Below are 21,677 nucleotides of genomic sequence, written 5' to 3' on the forward strand. Positions count from 1 at the left end.
TGGAAACTACGCTGCATTAGGCCTACAAATTGGGTATGGGGTGTAGAGAGATGGTGTGTTCCACTCCAAGGTGTTCCCCAGGTTTCCTCGCCAATGCTTCGATCTTCATGCTCTCGTTTAGTAGTTCTTGGAAACTACGCTGCATTAGGCCTACAAATTGGGTATGGGGTGTAGAGAGATGGTGTGTTCCACTCCAAGGTGTTCTCCAGGTTGCCTTTCCTGAGCTTTGATCTTCCGGCTCTCGTTTAGTAGTTCTTGGAAACTACACTGCATTAGGCCTACAAATTGGGTATGGGGTGTAGAGAGATGGTGTGTTCCACTCCAAGGTGTTCTCCAGGTTGCCTTTCCTGAGCTTCGATCTTCCGGCTCTCGTTTAGTAGTTGTTGGAAACTACGCTGCATTAGGCCTACAAATTGGGTATGGGGTGTAGAGAGATGGTGTGTTCCACTCCAAGGTGTTCCCCAGGTTTCCTCGCCAATGCTTCGATCTTCATGCTCTCGTTTAGTAGTTGTTGGAAACTACGCTGCATTAGGCCTACAAATTGGGTATGGGGTGTAGAGAGATGGTGTGTTCCACTCCAAGGTGTTCTCCAGGTTGCCTTTCCTGAGCTTCGATCTTCCGGCTCTCGTTTAGTAGTTCTTGGAAACTACACTGCATTAGGCCTACAAATTGGGTATGGGGTGTAGAGAGATGGTGTGTTCCACTCCAAGGTGTTCTCCAGGTTGCCTTTCCTGAGCTTCGATCTTCCAGCTCTCGTTTAGTAGTTCTTGGAAACTACACTGCATTAGGCCTACAAATTGGGTATGGGGTGTAGAGAGATGGTGTGTTCCACTCCAAGGTGTTCTCCAGGTTGCCTTTCCTGAACTTCTATCTTCAGGCTCTCATTAAATTGTGGTTAAACGGAACAACTGCATTTGGCGTACTAGTTGGTTTGGGGCCTACTATCGGTGTCTGCCACTCCTTGCTGTTCTCCTCCACTGAACAAAGCTGTGCCGCCTGTTTACTACGGTTGCCAATTTTGAACTGCATTTCGACTACTTACTGATTTGGGCCTACTCTCTGTGTCAGCCTCTCATTCCAGTTGTCCTCCACTGCAATGCCCCCTTGTTATTCCTGTGTTACCAATTTTGAACTGCATTTAGCCAACTTTATTCTTTGGGCCTATATCTGTGTTTCCTCCTCATCCTGCCCATTGCCCAGCCAGTGATAGATGAGTCTGCTGGTACATTGACCCATAACGCAACATTCCCCGTGCACGCTACACAACAACATTGTGACCCTGCTGAAAGTCAGGTTGCTCTTCCCGCATACCATACCACCTTACACGGGGACAAAGAGGAAGGTGCAGATGAAAGTGCAGGTTCCTTCATCAGGTGGGGGGAGGAATACTAGTTGGCGACGTCACTGGCACAGGGCCTCTCATAGTACGCAAAAGTGTTGCTGCCGGCGGGAGGCGCCCCCGCCGTGCAAACACACCGCTGTACTTTGAGGGGCCCTGTGCCAGTGCCAATGCCAACGAGTGGGCCCCCCCTGCTTGCTCAGGTTCACAGCACTTGCAAAGTTGAAATACTTACCTCTCCCTGCTCCACTGCCGTGACGTGGTCCAGATTTCCTGGGCCCACTAATTACTTGAACCAGCCCTACCCACCACAACTTTAGCCAAATGACCCCCAATTTCAAATGCCTTCCAATTATTATAAGGTAGATTACTCTTGACAAGCTTCATTAAGAAGAATGGATGGTTTTGACATTAAAATGGGCACTCTAGGTGTTTTCCTGGCCCCCACTCACTGCCGACTATGCTGCCCCATTGACTTGCATTGGGTTTCGTGTTTCGGTCGATCCCGACTTTACGTCATAATCGGCCGATTTCACTCGACCCGACATTTGAGATAGTCGGGTTTCGCGAAACCCGGCTCGACTCTAAAAAGGTCAAGGTCGCTCAACTCTAGTCTTCAGTGCTGCTGGTTCAATACTGACCGAAAAAAGGACACGTCTGGCTACCCAAAATGTTGATGATCTAACCTTCATTAAAATGAACCAATCATGGATTTCAAATTATTTTGCTCCACCTTCCCCTGCTGACTCATAGCTTGCCTTGCTTTTGGCCTCCTCTTACTGACTGCTCCAATTCCCACATTTACAGCTGCTGAATGTCCACCATAGGCCATTTTTATACCTCCCTAAATGGGCTGACTCCCCCCACAGGGCCGTGGTCACCACTTGGCGCAAGCACCCGTGTGAGTGCCGTTTTTTGGACAGGTGGGTGTGCCCACTCTTGGGCGACGGCACTGGCACAGGGTCCCTCATAGTACTATGAAGTGTCTCTGATGGTGGTGGTGCACAACCAACATCAGACACACCGTCGTAATATGAGGGGCCCTGTGCCAGTACCGCCGCCCACGAGAGAGTGTTCCCCCCCAGCTCAAACAGTGCTCTACTACTTGAAAAACTTACCTCTCCCTGCTCCACCACTGTGTAGTCTGTGCTGTTAAATCCTTCAATGGCACTGCCGATACAAATTTGTTGAAATGATAGATGATACTTACTACTTACTTACTTGGGCCTAGTAACTGTGTGAGCCTCTCATAACAGTTGTCCTCATCCGCTGAACAAAGCTATGCCGCCTGTGTACTCTTCTTACCAATTTTGAACTGCATTTAGCCTACTTACTTACTTGGGCCTAGTAACTGTGTGAGCCTCTCATAACAGTTGTCCTCCTCCGCTGAACAAAGCTATGCTGCCTGTGTACTCCTCTTACCAATTTTGAACTGCATTTAGCCAACTTTTTTATTTTAGGCCTACTAAGTCTGTGTGAGCCTCTCATAACTGATGTCCTCCTCTGCTGAACAAAGCTATGCCGCCTGTGTACTCCTGTTACCAATTTTGAACTGCATTTAGCCTACTTTTTTATTTTAGGCCTAGCAACTGTGTCAGCCACTCCTTACAGTTGTCCTCCGCTGAACAAGCAATGCCGCCAGTTTAGTCCTGTTAGCAATTTCGAACTGCATTTAGCCTACTTACTTATTTGGGCCTAGTAACTGTGTCAGCCACTCCTTACATTTGTCCTCCGCTGAACAAAGCAATGCCGCCAGTTTAGTCCTGTCACCAATTTTGAACTGGATTTAGACAACTTTCTTATTTGGGCCTATATCTGTGTTTCCTTTTCATCCTGCCCATTGGCCAGCCACTGCTAGATGAGTCTGCTGGTACATTGACCCAGACCACTACATTCCCCTTGCACTCTACACAGCCAGAATCTGTCCCTGCTGAAAGTCAGGTTCCCCTTCCCGCATACCATACCACCTTACACGGGCACAAAGAGGAAGGTGCAGATGAAAGTGCTGGTTCCTTCATCAGGTGGGGGGGCATACTCATTGGCACTGGCACAGGGCCCCTCATAGTACGCAAAAGTGTCTCTGGCAGTGGAAGGCGCCACCCGCCGTCAAACACACCGCTGTACTATGAGGGGCCCTGTGCCAGTGCCAACTAGTGGTTTCCCCCTGCTTGCTCAGGATCACAGCACTTGCAAAGTTGAAATACTTACCTCTCCCTGCTTCACCGCCGTGACGTATTCCGCGTTTCCTGGGCCCACGAAAATCTTGAGCCAGCCCTACCCCCACAACTTTAGCCAAATGACCCCCTGTTTTCAATGCCTAACTATTATTATAAAGTAAATTAAGATTGACAAGCTTCAGTAATACGAATTGATGTTTTTGGCATTAAAATGGGCACTATAGGTGTTTTCCTGTCCACTCACTGCCGAATTTGATTCCCCATTGACTTGCATTGGGTTTCGTGTATTGGTCGGCCCCCGACTTTTCGCAATAATTGGCGGATTTCACCCGACCCGACTTTTGAGAAAGTCGGTTTTCGAGAAACCCAACTCGATCCTAAAAAAGTAAAAGTCGCTCAACTCTAGTCACCACTTCTGTAATTGTTCCATACTCCTGATTTTGGCTTACAAATACTAATGGAAAATACTGACTGAATACTAAATGTGTGAACGTGGCCTTAGTTCATGTTCTGTTCATATTCCTTTCTACAGGAAAAGTAAACATATTCCCATGACTGCTTGGAGGAAAAGGAAAATAATTCCTATACGGTTTCTATATGTGATAAAGGGAGCAAGATCTATGTTTTCCTCCACAATACTGTTTCATTTATGTTCATTTAATAAAAATTTTTTCCTGAGAAATGATGTTTCTGAGACTCGCCTATCTCATATACAGATTTAACTAACTTCATAGCTCACAATTACTGGTTGGTTGTTATAGAGAAAAAAATTAGGTGCTTGATGATGAGCTTTTAGATAATAAGGGTCCCGTATATAGTTCTTGCAGAGGGGCCCCTTTCCATCTGCTCTAGGAGTTATGTATGTCCATATCTTTCCATTATAGCTCATAACCATTGCATTCCAGTTACAATGTGCTTACACTTACTCATACAGATGTTGAACTGTTATGAAAGCTAGAGAGGTTGAAGAAAAGTTTCAGATTTTGCAATATATCTGAAAACAAAGTTGAACAATTTGCAATTCTAGTAACTGTACACCCACCCTCCTCTTGTTACCATTTGGCTACATTAGATTTCATTAAGTGAGCCAACGCCCATTTTGTCACTGAGAATGTGTTAAGTTGGACTCTTTGGTTTGAGATACACAGTTCAAAGGCTACGTTCTCAGTTATATTTTGCTTGAATCGAAAACAAAAATTGAATTTATTCCATCCCTTGTACTACACATAGAATAAATTCCAGTGACAAAAAGCCCTAGAGTGATGATTTCCCTTCATATTAGTCCTCCGTGGAAGAAAAAACTCATAAGTTGTGCCAAGATTGGCAAGGTCTCTGCTCATACTGCTATTAGTCATTGCATGGAGTAGGCAGAGGATCTATCTCCAAGGGATAGTCATTACATACAGAAAACAAGATCTCAACAGCTGCCTGTACCTATCATAAATAGGAGACTGGCAAAGGCTGTTATTAGGCTTTAGACACTGGGACATAGGCAAGTTTCCTGGGTGGTTTCATTGCACTTCATGTTGAAACAGTGTCCTTGAATGCACCATTAATTCTTTCAACGATTGGCAAGTAATGCACACCTACAGCCATTAAATTCAACCATATATAGTACCGCACCATATACGTTAGCATCCAGCCATTTATTAAATTCAGCTTAATAAATTCAGGACCTAAATTAAAATTAAAATATCTCCCGTAGCTTTGCAGTTCCAGCGATATTGGTGATGCTATTCCCAAATGACATTGGGCCACATTCCGGCTGCAGTCGATAAGTGGCCGCTCTTTGTCTTCACCTCATCAATTTTCCATAGGGGACATCCACTCTGAATGAATAGTAAAAATTGCAGCTGATGAGCGACTGCTCATTGGCTTCAGCCAACACATGACACAACCATGTCATATCACCATCGGGAGCAGCGATGCAGGAATGACGCCACTTCCATAGTTGAGTTCACACTGTTTTTAATTTAATTCGGCTCCCGAATTGATTAAGCTTGAGTTGTACAAATAGGCAATCCCTTCAAAGAGACAGGCATTACAAGTAAATAGGGATGTTAAATATGTTGAAATCATATAACTACCCTAACTATAAAAACACTTTTTATTATTTGATAATAGATAGCTATTAAGCTATCTATTATCAAATATGACACAGAGTATCGGGGTATCTATTAAGCTATCTATTATCAAATATGACACAGAGTATCTGGGTATCAGGCCTCCTGATGAGCCCAGAGAGGCGAAACGCGTTGAGGCGCTAACCAGCTACGGCGAATGAAGAACTACCGCTGATATATATCTATAGGATGAGTACTCAAATATTCCATTCATTATTATCCTCTATGCAGATGATACGGGGTATCACCAGTTGGTCTGGTTGTCACTAATTGAGCATATGGGGTATTCATGAGGCATGTATCTATATGAACATTCTGGAATTAGTACAGTCCATTGAATTAGCGGCATTATTTATTTCTATATATCTCGCAATGTGTTCATACAATGTTTTTACTATTATTGGGGACCTAGATTTTCCCTAGTACAAATTTTCTCTTTGTTTAGTGACAGAGGACCCTTTAGAAAGTGGGTAGAGGCTCACTAGTGGCTGTAGGATATATCAGGGCCTGTAGGGTCAGCCATCGTGGAGCGGGGGCGCCACAACATTCCCCCTAGGGCGTCAACCTCCGCAGATAGGAAGGGGCAACTGTAGTCTGGTAGCTAGGGTCGTCTAGCTTTCCCCATTAGGTTTTTGGTTTTTTCTTGTGTTGAGCACTGTTTTGTTTGTATTTTTTTGTCACGTGAGTTGGCCTTGGTTTTTAATAATAAAAAGTGTTTTTATAGTTAGGGTAGTTATATGATTTTGACTTTTTTCCCTTATACTACTATATATATAATTTCGGATATTAAATATGTTGCCCTCCTTGTTAGAATTGTATGTATAGGATATAAATTTATTAAACTTACTAATGCACTTTCAGACTGAATCCCACCACATTGTCCTGGTATCACAGGCATAGAGTAGAAGATGGCCTGAGTTGTACATTATGGAAAATTGGGTGATTGTTTTGGTAAAATATAGGGTTAAATTGTAGGACTATTTGAACAGTTCACAGTTGGATACAGTATGTGAATAATGACAGATAGGCATGGGGGGTGAAGGGACTGAAGATATAAAAGCTCAAATTGGGTTCAGTGTGAAGTTGATGGCAAAAGTGAAAGGCCCGCTTACCTGCCTTCAGTTTTCGGGCATAACTGATAATGATGTTCATAGGAGGCAAGACTTAAGGAAAAATGGATCTTACAGCTTGGATCACAGGGATGCTATTGGTTCTCTTTGTGGTACATATGGACCTCAGGAGTTTGTTGGTTAATAGTGCAACTCATTTTTAGTGCCCTTTGGGTTAGATGGAAACAGCCAAGAGTAAAGGTGTTCAGTACACTAAATATATATTGAGTAAGGACATTTATTGAAAGTAACTGCAATCGTGGGAATGTTGAGGTGTTTAGTTTTGTTATTATAAATACTTATATTTAATGGATGTTATAATTATGGATGTAAAAGGCCATTTTTAAAGGCTAATTGTATTTTTTAATGGAAGGTGGCTGCTTGACCTTTTTCACCACATATGAGTTTTCCGTTTTCCTGGGGAAAAAAAGACCTTGGAGGGAGTCAATGGGCTTGGGCTATGTATGTCCATGGAGAGGAAAGTTTTAGTAGGGAGAAAATTCTAAGAAATTTAGGGTATACATTATTTACAGAAATTCGTCCATGTGCCGTCCATAAAAAGTCCACTGTTTGCTAATCATTTGTCATTTATTGAGTGATCAGATGACCTATCATGAGACCCATACCTCCATAGCTGAATGCATTACTTTAAGACCAAAAGAGTGATGCTGTAAGGTAAAGCAGAGTGGTAGCCATAACTGGGCTGCTGTCTGCTTTCGCTTTGGCATTTTACAGACAAATGGTGTTCCAGTCCCATTGTGCTGTAGAGCATGGAGTGCATCACACTCCACCTCCTTCAGGCTCTCATCCTTAGGAACTGCCGCACACAATTCAGGGGACACCAAGTTTTTTAAACAGTCAAATATTTACTGGTCAGTTCAAGTTCATCATGTAGTGACATGTGGGATAGGTAAGGGCAATTCATGTTTATTTCTTCCTTAGTAAAGTTCCTCTTCAGCCCTGCCACTTATTCATCATAGACTACCCTAAAGACCTCAAGATGTCAGAAGACCAGGCCCACTTCTTGGTATCTGGCCTGAGCCCTAGTCTCCAAACGTTACAGGAATGTCCATCAGGGAAATCCCACTGCCTTGAATGATTGGCCCATGCTGTCCCTAGCAGTCAACTACACCTGAATTTGACCTTGACATTGCACTTCTCTAACTACACACTATCAGGAAGTGCCCCCTCCCTTTTATCAACACTAGTTCCCACCCACTGGGTTAGTTGTATTATTAATTATTTCCTATCTTACAGCCTAAACCTCTTGTTCCTATCCTATGACCCATATTAGTGCTAAACCACTTATTATCTAAACCATACTTGTGCTACCTCAAAGCTATTCCCATTCTTGCTGTTCACTATACACTACTTATATTACAGGTCAATTACAGCAAGATTATTGTAGAGTTGTATAGATTTCTAGCATTATTAATATCAAATTGAAATGTAGCCTTTGCATTATCTGTGTAGTAATTGATACCAAAAGAATTTTGTTTCTGGGTTTTGGAATGATAAGCCTGCGTACAGAGACTTATAGACCACGTAATGCTCCTATGGCCAAAATCAATGCAGGAAGAAAATTACTAAACTGACCTTCGACCTTAGCATTGAAAAAATAACGTTAAAATTCACGTATTCAGACACCCTCTCTGGTGGCCTCCATTTCCTTAAATGCGGCCTCCTCTGCTCAGATCAGTGTCTTTTTCCATCTGGTTACAAGATGATCACCACAGTGGTATGGAGAGTGCATTAATAAGTATAAACAATGCCGCCCCTTTGTTTCCCCCTACACTATCCAGGAAAGACAGTGAAGGTGTGATTAAGACTTACCAGTGCAATGAAGGTCAAGTTGTAAATAGGAGAAACAAGGCCAATCTGAGCAGAGAAGGCTGCTGAAGGCAAACAGGGGGCACCAGGTAGAATGAGTATACATGAGGAATGAACAGTCTGTTTTCAATTCCAGAGTGGAAGGTCACTTTAAGCTTTTGCCACATCAGAAATGTGTAAGGAGAATGGCTCATCAGGCAAGGAAAGCATACAAGCAATAAACCTCTGGATCATTGGATATGAAACATCTGAATCACCAGATTTAAAACATGAAATCACCAGGGAAAGGAAATTACAGTACTTGGTCACTAGACAATGGGACATCTGGTCATTCCTCTTGCGAGTCAACAGTGAATCACTATGTGGTAATGCTAGGCACTATGTCAGTAAGCCACCAGAGTCTGGAAATTATATGACTGGGTTCTTGATACAATGTCACTGGGGCACCATGTGGTGTATGTATTGCTAATTGATTCAATCCATTAATGTAAAGATATCTGTACTATGTATTGAACAGAAGTTAAAAAAGAGTACTTCATTTTTTAATATATCTTGGAGTCCAAACATAACAAGGAAACACAGTAATATAAATATGTATGCTAGATATTAAAGCAAATCTCCTCCCGACACAGAAAAAGGGCTGTACAATTGTCATGTACGGTAATCCTACCTAATGACTTCCTTTTGCTTCCTGTACTTTTACATCACAAGAAAGGCAGGGAAGGCATGGTACTGCTTTGCCCCTGAGCTCCTCATGCCACTGTAATGATTACCTTGAAGGCAGGAGGACCAGAACATCAGTATCGGTGAAGGTGAAGGAAAGCAAAGGAGGGCACTAAATAGGGTCACTGTATATAACAAATGTTAGGTCCCATTTCAAGGTCTGGGTGGAGGGTCACATTAACAGAACAAAAAAAAACATATTTTATATCAACTTGGCAGGCTTGGGCGGCTGTACACTTAAACCATTTTATGTTTTTAGAAGCTCAGAATAATTTAAAACAAATAAAACAATCAGTATTCATCTCATTGATTTTGACAGCTACTATTCCTCCACTGGTTCTTTGCCAGTTTCTATCTCCTGCTACAGCAATGCTGTCCCAACCCATAAACATGTGACCTTTGCAGCCAACCATTAGCGACTGACTGAGACATTTCTTCCTTGAGTTGACGCTGGTCCTTAGCGTTGAGAAGGACCAGGAATTAGAGACCAACAGGACATGGGAATGGCCAAGGCAATTAAAAATGTCCCAGAACTCCTAAACTGTCTATCAAATCCTAAATTTGTAGAACTAATTTACCAAGCTTAACTGATATTGGGAACTTGGAATATTTTAATGAACTGAGCTATAAAGTAAAGTCATGTTCTATATATTTTCTGTGCTTATGTAGGGGCTTCATATGTATTAAATTACCATATGTAGTGATTGATCATATTTGTTATTTTTGTCGAAAAATAATCACCTATGTGCTGAAATTTAACACACTATGACAGGTGTAATATATACCATAAGTTTGCCCATCTTTATAATCACCCTTTCGCCCCTCATTAGCACAAGAAGCAAAAAACACATTTGATTCCTTAAGGAACCAACACATTGACCTGAAGATTTCATATGATTCAAATATATTCTCCAAATGGGCCTAAAAAACATCTACAAAGAGCAAGTACAGAACAAAGGAAAGTAGTATAAACTAATCTTCAGTCTTACCTTTGTATTTGGTCACAACAGCTGAATTGACACTCAGAGGCTCTTGGAAGGTGACAGTGAGTGATGTGCTGCTTGTTATCAGGAGGCAGACATTGGTCGGCACCTCGGGGGCTCCTGAAAAGAAAAAGAATCTTCAGAACTCTGTTCTATAAATCTTAACTAAAGAAGATGAGCTAAAAACATGCATAGGCTTTCTTTCCTAAACTGAATTGCAACAGAAGTGATTGATAGAGTGAGTGCCTAATACTTGGCAAATAAAGGTTAAAAGCTTATAGTAAGTTGAATGTTTCTATGTCACAGGACACTTCTGTGTAAATATAAGGCTTTTAGTATAACATTTTATGCACAATGAAATCAGGCAGCAAGTTGGCCTTTAAACAAAAACTAAACAATACCAAATTATTCATATTAATGTTTTTTATTATTATTTTGCTTTTCTTATATAGCGCCATCATATTCCACAGCGTTTTACAGACATTATCATCACTGTCCCCAATGTGGCTCACAATCTAAATTCCCTATCAGTATGTCTTCAGAATACACATAAATGTACAGTATATTTGTTATACATGCTTATAAAAAACTTAATGTTACCGTCCCCATGGGGCGCGCAAACACAGTGAGAACATACAAGCTCAATGCAGAGGTTGTCCCTGGTGGGATTTGCTCTCAGCACCCCGATCCTGCAAAGTAACAGTACTTACCACTGAGACACTGTATATATATATATACATATTGTGAGGGGTTGACTCACTCGGCTGCTTGCACAGGAAGACACAGGAACACTTCTTGTGTAAGTCACCTGCTGGTTTATTATAGCACGGCATAAACCATGGCAGAGTTTAACAAAATAATCATGGCCTTTCAAGGCAAAATGGCAAACAAAAGTTAAGTATAGCAAAATCCTTGTGTTGGCAGGACTTGCCCACAGAGGACACCACAAGTAATCAGCTTCACCTGGAGCCACGTCTGTAGACTCTCATCTCCAAACATACAACACACAGATAAAAAAAACATTGGCTGAACATTTAACTCCAAAGCCACACCCTTGAGGTAGAGATATGGTGAGTAGACATCCTGTCCATGTCTCACCTACTCACCAAAAAACCAAGTCCCTCATAATGGCTTGTTAACCCCTTCAGCACATAGCATGAAAGAGAGAAATGTATGGGTTTCAGATCAGAGAAGAAAGCAATATTCGAGACACATATCTCCCCTCACATATAGTGCCAGTGACCCTGTCACAATATATATATATATATATATATATATATATATATATACACACAGTAGGGGAAAAAAGTATTTAGTCAGCCAACAATTGTGCAAATTCTCCCTCTTAAAAAGATGAGAGAGGCCTGTAATTGACATCATAGGTAGACCACAACTATGAGAGTCAAAGTGAGAAAACAAATCCAGAAAATCACCTTGTCTGATTTGGCAAGATTTGTTTTGAAAATTATGATGGAAAATAAATATTTGGTTGCCTAAAAACATACAAGCGTTCTAGCTCTCACAGACCTGTAACTTCTTCTTTAAGAGGCTCCTCTGTCCTCCACTCATTACCTGTATTAATGGCACCTGTTTGAAGTTGTTATCAGTATAAAAGACACCTGTCCACATCCTCAAACAGTCATACTCCAAACTCTACTCTGATGAAGACCAAAGAGCTGTCGAAGGACACCAGACACAAAATTGTAGCCCTGCACCAGGCTGGGAAGACTGAATCTGCAATTGGCAAGCGACTTGGTTTGATGAAATCAACTGTGGGAGCAATAATAAGAAAATGGAAGACATACAAGACCACTGATAATCTCCTCGATCTGAGGCTCAAATTGATCACAAAATGATCACAAGAACGGTGAGTAAAAAAATCGCAGAACCACATGGGGGGACCTAGTGAATTCCCTGCATAGACTTGGGACCACCGCAAGAAAGGCTACCATCAGTAACACACTTCACTGCCAGGGACTCAAATCCTGCAGTGCCATACATGTCCCCCTGCTTAAGCCAGTTCATGTCCGTCCCGTCTGAAGTTTGCTAGAGAGCATTTGGATTATGCAGAAGAGTATTGGGAGAACATCATATGGTCTCATGAAACCAAAGTAGAACTGTTTGGTAGAAGCAAAACTCATCGTGTTTGGAGGAGACAGAATGCTGAGTTGCATCCAAAGAACATCATGCCTACTGTGAAGCATGGGGGTGGCAACATCATGCTTTGGGGCTGTTACTCTGCAAAGGGTCCAGGACAACTGATCCATGTACGTGAAAGAATGAATGGGGCCATGTATCTTGTGATTTTGAGTGCCATCCTCCTTCCATCAGCAAAGGCATTGAAGATGAAACATGGATGGGTCTTTCAGCATAATAATGATCCCCAGCACACCACCAGGGCAATGAAGGAGTGGCTTCGTAAGAAGCTTATGAAGGTCCTGAAGTGGCCTAGCCAGTCTCCAGATCTCAATACCATAGAAAACCTTTGGAGGGAGTTGAAAGTCCATGTTGCCCAGTGAAGGCCCTAAAGATCACTGCTCTAGAGGAGATTTGCATGGAGGAATAGGCCAACATACCACCAACAGTGTGTGCCAAACTCGTGAAGACTTACAGAAAATGTTTGACGTCTGTCATTGCCAACAAATGATATATAACAAAATATTGATATGAAATTTTGTTAATGACCAAATACTTATTTTCCACCATAATTTGCAAAAATAATCTTGCCAAATCAGTCAATATGATTTTCTGGGTTTGTTTTCTCATTTTAACTCTCATAGTTGTGGTCTACCTATGATGCCAATTACAGGCGTCTCTCATCTTTTTAAGTGGGAGAACTTGCACAATTGGTGGCTGACTAAATATTCTTTTCCCCACTGTATATATGTAGTTGCTCTTGGAAGATGTTTAGAAGCCATTCTTTATTCATGGCAGTGTTCTTGGGCAAAATTATGAGTGACTTTACTCCCTTGGATGAAAAGCAACCTCACACATGAATGGTTTCATGACGCTTTACTGTTGGCAGTACACAGGACTCATGGTAGCACTCACCTTTTCTTTTTCAGACAATCATTCTGCAAGGTGTATCAAACAGCCTGATGGGGGATGTTAGGGTTTAACGGAATGCACCAAGTATATATTTATAGAGTAATCGGTGCGGTCGCAACCCGGTGTCCACCGTGCAGGAGTAAAACCCGCTGCTAGTAACTGACGGTGCTATATGACGGTATAAGTGAACTCTGTTACTTAACAGAATCACTTAAGACAAGAGAATTCTGTGCCCTGTTAACCTCACAGAGGAACACAGCTACCAAATAGAGCGAACAGTGGTCATGCAGTCAGAATAGCACATGCAAAATTCCTCACCTGGAGGTGCCGGTATTCTAGGGGCTTATTTCAGCCGGGCTCTGAATCCACTCACACAAAACTCCTCACCGGAGGTGTCGGTATTCTAGGGGCTTATTTCAGCCGAACCCTGAAACCACATACATATGACCACATTGGTGCAGAACACGTAACTTAGTTGATACTAGCGCATAGCTGTGCTGCCATGCTAACCTTTTATAGCTGCAGCAAATTCAGGACCTTCCTAGAGGACCAATGGGAGCTGCTACAGTACCTGAGCAACTTCAGGACCTTCCTAGAGGACCAATGGGAGCTGCTGCAGTACCTGAGCATGTGACCCCCGACCTCCAATGAGAGGTCTTACCTTGGGCATGCTCAGAAGGGGAAAATCAGGACATAGTCCCAGAGATGTCTGCTCGCTGCTGACCAGTACTGGTTACAACGGCTAAGCTTGATAAGGCCGCAGTAATCATCTCACACTGATATTAGTATATATACAATTAGGTCCATATATATTTGGACAGAGACAACATTTTTCTAATTTTGGTTACAGACATTACCACAATGAATTTTAAACAAAACAATTCAGATGCAGTTGAAGTTCAGACTTTCAGCTTTCATTTGAGGGTATCTACATTAAAATTGGATGAAGGGTTTAAGAGTTTCAGCTCCTTAACATGTGCCACCCTGTTTTTAAAGGGACCAAAAGTAATTTGACAATTGACTCCAGGGCTATTTCATGGACAGGTGTGGGCAATCCCTTTGTTATGTCATTCTCAATTAAGCAGATAAAAGGCCTGGAGTTGATTTGAGGTATGGTGCTTGCATTTGGAAGGTTTTGCTGTGAAGTAAACATGCGGTTAAAGGAGCTCTCCATGCAGGTGAAACAAGTCATCCTTAAGCAGCGTAAACAGAAAAAACCCATCCGAGAAATTGCTACAATATTAGGAGTGGCAAAATCTACAGTTTGGTACATCCTGAGAAAGAAAGAAAGCACTGGTGAACTCATCAATGCAAAAAGACCTGGGCACTCACGGAAGACAACAGTGGTGGATGATCGCAGAATAATCTCCATGGTGAAGAGAAACCCCTTCACAACAGCCAACCAAGTGAACAACACTCTCCAGGAGGTCGGCGTATCAATATCCAAATCTACCATAAAGAGAAGACTGCACAAAAGTAAATACAGAGGGTTCACTGCACGGTGCAAGCCACTCATAAGCATCAAGAATAAAAAGGCTCGACTGGACTTTGCTAAAAACATCTAAAAAAGCCAGCACAGTTCTGGAAGAACATTCTTAGGACAGATGAAACCAAGAACAACCTCTACCAGAATGATGGAAAGAGAAAAGTATGGCGAAGGCGTGGTACAGCTCATGATCCAAAGCATACTGTTAGGGCTAGCAGAACGCACCAAATAATAAGACTGATAGTGTACGGTGCGTTCGTAGTCCGGGGTCCACCGTGCAGAGATGGAACCTGCTGCTGAGTAATGACGGACTATATGGCGGTACTCATAAGTATACTCGCGTGGGTTAAACTTCACCCAACGTGAAGGAAGCGATCCTGTTGCGTCACAGGATCGCGGTACCGCACATAGAAGGCGAGCAAGCAGTCAGCGAACTTAACCCCAACTAGGATTGAAGCCCGATTAGACCACTTGCTGACACAACACCGCAACAGGGTGTGTTAGGAAACTCTTATAATTAGAGCACCGAAGTGCGAACTGTGCCGTGCTGGCAGGCACCACTAAGCACCCAGACGTGGGTCAGGAAGCGCACTACTGGCGCGTGGCGCCGCACTGGCGGTCACAGCAATAGACGCTGATACGTGTGTGACACGTTGAGTGATTTGTCGGGCGCTAGATAGCAGCCATACTCCATACGCGAACAGTCATACAATAGGGTATGGGTATTTAATGAACGACTTGCACTCACAACAAACACACGTATTCAATTGTACACTAGCAGTTTATATAATTGCAGGACAGGAAGTGGCCACAGAAACTTTGCCCTTCCAGGGCCTGCCAAGAGGACCAATGGAATGCGCTGCAGAGCCAGAGCACATGACCCTCGATCTCCAATGGGAGATCTTGCTCTGGGCATGCTCAGTGTGCGCAAACAAGGACTTAGTCCCAGGGAAGTCTGCTCGCCGCTGACCAGCACTGACTTTAATGGCAGGAGCTGAAGAAGCAGCAGTAACTCTCTGTACAGAGTGAGAGCGAGCAAGACACTGGGAGCGACGTCCCTGCTGAGCAGACTCCACTGCGGCTGGAGGAGAATGGGAGACCGCAGCGGAGACGGATCGAGATTCCCCCTGTGCAGCAGAGGAAACTCGACTCCTAACACATACCTCATCATCTGTAAAACACGGCGGAGGCAGTGTGATGGCTTGGGCATGCATGGCTGCCAGTGGCACTGGGTCACTAGTGTTTATTGATGATGTGACACAGGACAGAAGCAGCCAAATGAATTCTGAGGTATTCAGAGCCATACTGTGTGCTCAGATCCAGCCAAATGCAGCCAAACTGATTGGTCGTCATTTCATACTACAGATGGACAATGACCCAAAACATAAAGCCAAAGCAACCCAGGAGTTTATTAAAGCAAAGAAGTGGAATATTCTTGAATGGCCAAGTCAGTCACCTGATCTCAACCCAATTGAGCATGCATTTCACTTGTTAAAGACTAAACTTCAGACAGAAAGGCCCATAAACAAACAGCAACTGAAAACCACCGCAGTGAAGGCCTGGCAGAGCATCAAAAAGGAGCAAACACTGTGTCTGGTGATGTCCATGAGTTCAAGACTTCAGGCAGTCATTGCCAACAAAGGGTTTTCAACCAAGTACTAGAAATGAACATTTTATTTAAAATTATTTAATCTGTCCAATTACTTTTGGTCCCTTTAAAAACAGGGTGGCACATGTTAAGGAGCTGAAACTCCTAAACCCTTCATCCAATTTTAAAGTGGATACCCTCAAATGAAAGCTGAAAGTCTGAACTTCAACTGCATCTGAATTGTTTTGCTTAAAATTCATTGTGGTAATGTCTATAACAAAAATTAGAAAAATGTTGTCTCTGTCCAAATATATATGGACCTAACTGTATATATATATATATATATATATATATATATGCATACTGTTAGGGCTAGCGGAATGCACCAAATAATTAAAAAGATAGAGTAAGGTGCTTTCGCAGCCCGGGGTCCACCGTGCAGAGAAGGAACCTGCTGCTAAGTAATGATGGACTATATGGTGGTACAATATGGATTCACACACGGGTTAACTTCACCCAGTATGAAGAAAGCGAACCCTGTTATGACAGAGGGCCACGGTACTGCACAAAGAGCGCAAGCAAGGAGTCACAGAACTCTACCCCTAGACTCGGGATTAGAGTACAACTAGACCTCTTGCGCTCGACACCGCAACTGGGGTGTCAGCATAACTGAAATAATAATTTAAATGCATGGAAGTGCATGCAGTGCCGCTCTTTTGGACGCCACTAAGCACCCAGGCTTGGGCAAGGAAAGCGCTGTGAAAGTGCACGGCGCCGCACTGGCAGTCACAGCAATTTGACACTGTTTTGTGTGTCACGTGCTGATAGCAAGTTGGGTGCTAGATAGCAATCATCCCCCTTACATGAGCAGTCATACACAAGGGATGGGATAATTAATGAGCGACTTTCACACATCAACACACACAAGTGTACACTAGCGCATGGCCGAGCGGACATGCAAATCTTTTATAGCGGCAGTGCTATAAGACCTTCCAGATGGTCCAATAGGAGCCACAACATGAGCTGACCATGTGACCCCCAACCTCCAATGGGAGTTCGTCCCGTGGGCATGCTCAGTAAGGGAAAAGTAGGACGTAGTCCAAGAAATACCTGTTCACTGCTGAACATTGCTGGCTACAAGGACAGAGCCTGGAAGGGCAGTAGTAACCAGTCGTCCAGTATCAGCCTGAGCTAGACGCTGGGACCGATTTCTCCACTGAGCAGACTCCACTGAGGCTGGAGAAGAATGGGAGACTGCAGCGGAGATGGTTCGAGATTCCCCCTGTGCAGAGGCGGGAACTCGACACCTATCACATATACTCATTATTCTTCGGCATGCTCAAGAATTAGTCAAAGGTGAATATGGAGTTATTACCTGTTCCTCATAGTTGGCATTGTTTTATAAGCATGTGCAATAATAAAACAGCATCAACTGTGCATACTGCACTAGAAAACTCTTAATGATCTACAGACAATATAGCCTCAATCTGTTGCATCTGTATTTCAATTATTAATATTGCTCATTGTGGTTCATGTGGATTTCTAAAAGTAGTCATGAAATGTGGCATTATTGGAGACAAAGATTCTGACCACAGTTTGTTTGCTCTCCATGTGGCTTGGTGAGTGTCCTCCCATGATATAAGTACATATTAAAGCTGTTGCCTCAAGTTAACGGTATGTCAACAGCCCTGACAACTGATTGTGCCAGCGAATGTGCATATAGACAGTCATTTTCTATATGGTATATGAGGGTTGTCTTTTTAAAGGCCCACCCATTTGCTGGTTATTTGGCTATTTATGAAATCAGTTGTAGAACATATCTTGGTGATTAATTAAAATTAGACTTTAAAGGGAACCTATCACCCCCAAAATCGATGGTGAGGTAAGCTCACCGTCATCAGGGGCTTATATACAGCATTCTGTAATGCTGTAGATAAGCCCCCGATGTTACCTGAAAGAGGAGAAAAAGACATTAGATTATACTCACCCAGGGGCGGTCCCGCTCCGATGGGTGTCTCAGGTCCACTCCAGCGCCTCCCATCTTCATTCCATGACGTCCTCTTCTGGTCTTCATGCTGCGGCTCCGGTGCAGGCGTACTTTGTCTGCCCTGTTGAAGGCAGAGCAAAGTACTGCAGTGCGCAGGCGCCGGGCCTCTCTGACCTTTCCGGCGCATGTGCACAACAGTACTTTGCTCTGCCCTCAACAGGGCAGACAAAGTACGCCTGCGCCGGAGCCGCGGTGTGAAGACCAGAAGAGGACGTCATGGAATGAGGATAGGAGGCACCGGAGCGGACCTGAGACACCCATTTGACCGGACCAGCAGCGGGACCGCCCCTGGGTGAGTATAATATAACCTCTTTTTCTCCTCTTTCAGGTAACATCGGGGGCTTATATACAGCATTACAGAATGCTGGAGATAAGCCCCTGATGACGGTGAGCTTACCTCACCATCGATTTTGGGGGTGACAGGTTCCCTTTAAGCCTCCCTAAAAAAAGGAAAGAATTGGTAATATAAGCATATTGCTGTTCAATAGAATAAAGCTGATGATAAATTCAATTTATGATCATAGAACTACCAATGGGTATGTATAAATTATCAGTTTGCTAAATTAATATAACGCCAGACAAAAACGTGCAATGAACTCTGGAAAGAAAATGATAAACATGTTAAAAATCTGAAAATGCATTTTAAAGATACACAAAGTTTCTAGAAATGAGTTCAGCCAAGTAATAAATGTGTAATACACATATAATTCATCTATTCAAAGAATTCCCTGTTACACAGGTCTGCCCTGTTTACAAGCCAATAGAGCAATCTACTGTAACCAGAACTATGAGTGAGAGTGATAGCGGTCTGGAATGGGACAGAAGACGTCATCACCCAACTTGAGGGGAGAAGGGAGAGGGTGCTACAACGATGTGCCAGTTGGAAACATGGTAGTCAGATCATTGTGGAGAAAGGAGGAAAGAAAAGAAAGCTTGTCTGAGCTGCAGAGAAAATGGACGAGCCACTAACTCAATTGAATCACTGAGAAGCCTGTTCCATTTTAACGTTCCCAAGCCATAACTGGGTGGGGGAAAGTTAGAGACAGGCTCAATCTACTGCCAGGAAGGACCACCCAAAGAGACAGGACACAGTGTTCTTTCTGAAGAGCGCTCTCACCCACCACTAATTAGTTGACTCTGAGACACTTTGCATTCAGGACAAATGGAACTTGCAATGTATTCATAAATCCATGAATATTTCAGAAACTCGATGATCGCATTGACCCTCCATTTACTGTGTGCCTCAATACTGCCAACATTTCAAATACTGCTAATGTGTATTACAGTAAAATGCATGTATTTCATCATCCATATAAAAAAGCTGTCCAGGCACTTGGACTTAAATGGTCATCGAAAAAAGAAACAGGTTTTAACAAACTTGCTAAGGAAAAGTAAAATAAAAGGTTTTGCAGATCAATAAACTAGAAATTCTCAAAATAGTTTTACAGGCACTCTTAATATTATCTGCACATGTAACATCAACATGCATGAAGGACATATTCTCTTAGCTTTCGGTGGGCTTCCAACAGATTCCACTCCAAAAGCAGATTAATGATATTGTCTGGTGTAAAAGTCTGTGGACCCCCTTCCCACAGGGAATAATTAGAGCAATGTTGGACTGTGTCCACACTCCATCTAGTCAGGACATCCACTTTATTTGTCCACCTTTAATTGCATTATTAACATTGTATATAAGGAACATATAATCAAGATGCCATTTACACCTTTTTTAGTTAAATGAGACCCAACTCAGAAGTAATATTGGAAATTGATTGGTTGCAAAGTAAACTCCAAGTTGGGACATCTTCTACTTGTCCTTGGGGACTATTCAGAGCCTCAATCCATTAGATGATCCCTTGACACCCTGATGTACAAGTCTCCATGCTGACTCCATGTACAACCTCTAAAAGCACCAACAATTGGCACACTAGCATCAGAACTAAATCATGTAGCTTGTTCTGATGGAACATGTCTACTGTTACATGATATGGCTGGTGGGTGTACATTACTTACTTGGGCAAGTGATGACACCAACATGAGAAACAACATGGCACTTGAAGTGTGTGTAGCTTGGTGCTTAGACTTGCAAACCTGCTGTTATTAAAAAGAAATGCTGACACCCTGTCATTAACCATATATTTTTATTTCCAATCGTTCTCTGATGAAATATTGAGCATGAACTGGATGCAGATATACGTCAAGGTAAAGGGTAGGTCACATTAGGTTGGCTTTTCGAGAGTAGAACTGGCAAAGCTGGAAGAACAAGGGCCATACGTGGAGTCAGTGACCTAGGCTGATGGAATAGTGGTAATATTACAAACATGTGTTTTCCAAATACTGATAATTGTGGGTTGTTAAGCAGGAGTTCTGCCTTAGCATGTCATTAGATTATTAAAGCAGGCATCCCCAAAAGTGCATAACTTGCACCTTTGAATAGATATAATCAAATGCAACAATAACCTAGAATCCTAGCCAGTATCTTAGTCAGATCATGTTAAAGACAAAGATAGTAGATCTCCCATTGAGGCCCTTAATGGGCATCTGTTGCCACGTTTTTATTATGAAATATGAGAGCAGCATAATTTAGAGCCTGGAACCCTGATTCCAGGGATATGTCAGTTGCTAGTCTGCATGCTGTCATTTTGATACAATCACTGTTTTCTCTACTGCACATCAAGCAGTGCAAATAATGCTGAACCCTGTATAACGCTGCCCACACCACAGATTGAGGGAAAGCTGCTAATCAGTGCTGTGAGTGTGGTTACGTAGAACAGTTAACCAGGAGTCATGAGACACATAGTCCTGCAGTGATAATCTCCTGATGAAAACACTGATTTTATTGAAACAGCAACACACAATCCAGTAAGTGACACATCACTGAAATCAGGGACTCTGAACTGAACTGGATGGACAAATGTCTTTTTTCGGCCTTACTAACTATGTTACTATGTTACTATGTTACTACATCATACTGCTCTGCCATAGCAAAAACCTGCTGACAGATTCCATTAAATGGTCTATCCAAGTACCCATACCATAGAAGAATCCACATCACAAATACACAAAACGCACATTGGGGCTTTTTTCATACCTGGCAGCCGGATCTGGTGTACTGTATGATGGGTAAGACTGACTTCTCAGTATTGTGCATATGAAATTTGCTTTTTGAAAAGCATTAGCATGGCCACCGTGGTCTTTATTTGATATAGAGGGCACTTTCACTT

General features: G+C 42.8%; 1 protein-coding gene across 1 annotated transcript in view; it reads right to left on the minus strand.

Moving 5' to 3' along the window:
* The window catches only part of ANKFN1 (ankyrin repeat and fibronectin type III domain containing 1), a 935,619-nt gene that overhangs the window by 695,481 nt on the left and 218,461 nt on the right, over positions 1 to 21,677 (minus strand). Inside the window, exon 4 of the mRNA XM_069752446.1 lies at positions 10,291 to 10,404. Coding sequence (XP_069608547.1) covers positions 10,291 to 10,404 — 114 coding nt within the window. The remainder of the gene's footprint in view (positions 1 to 10,290; positions 10,405 to 21,677) is intronic.

This window comes from Ranitomeya imitator, chromosome 2 (assembly GCF_032444005.1).
Source record: "Ranitomeya imitator isolate aRanImi1 chromosome 2, aRanImi1.pri, whole genome shotgun sequence".
Lineage (NCBI taxonomy): Eukaryota > Metazoa > Chordata > Amphibia > Anura > Dendrobatidae > Ranitomeya > Ranitomeya imitator.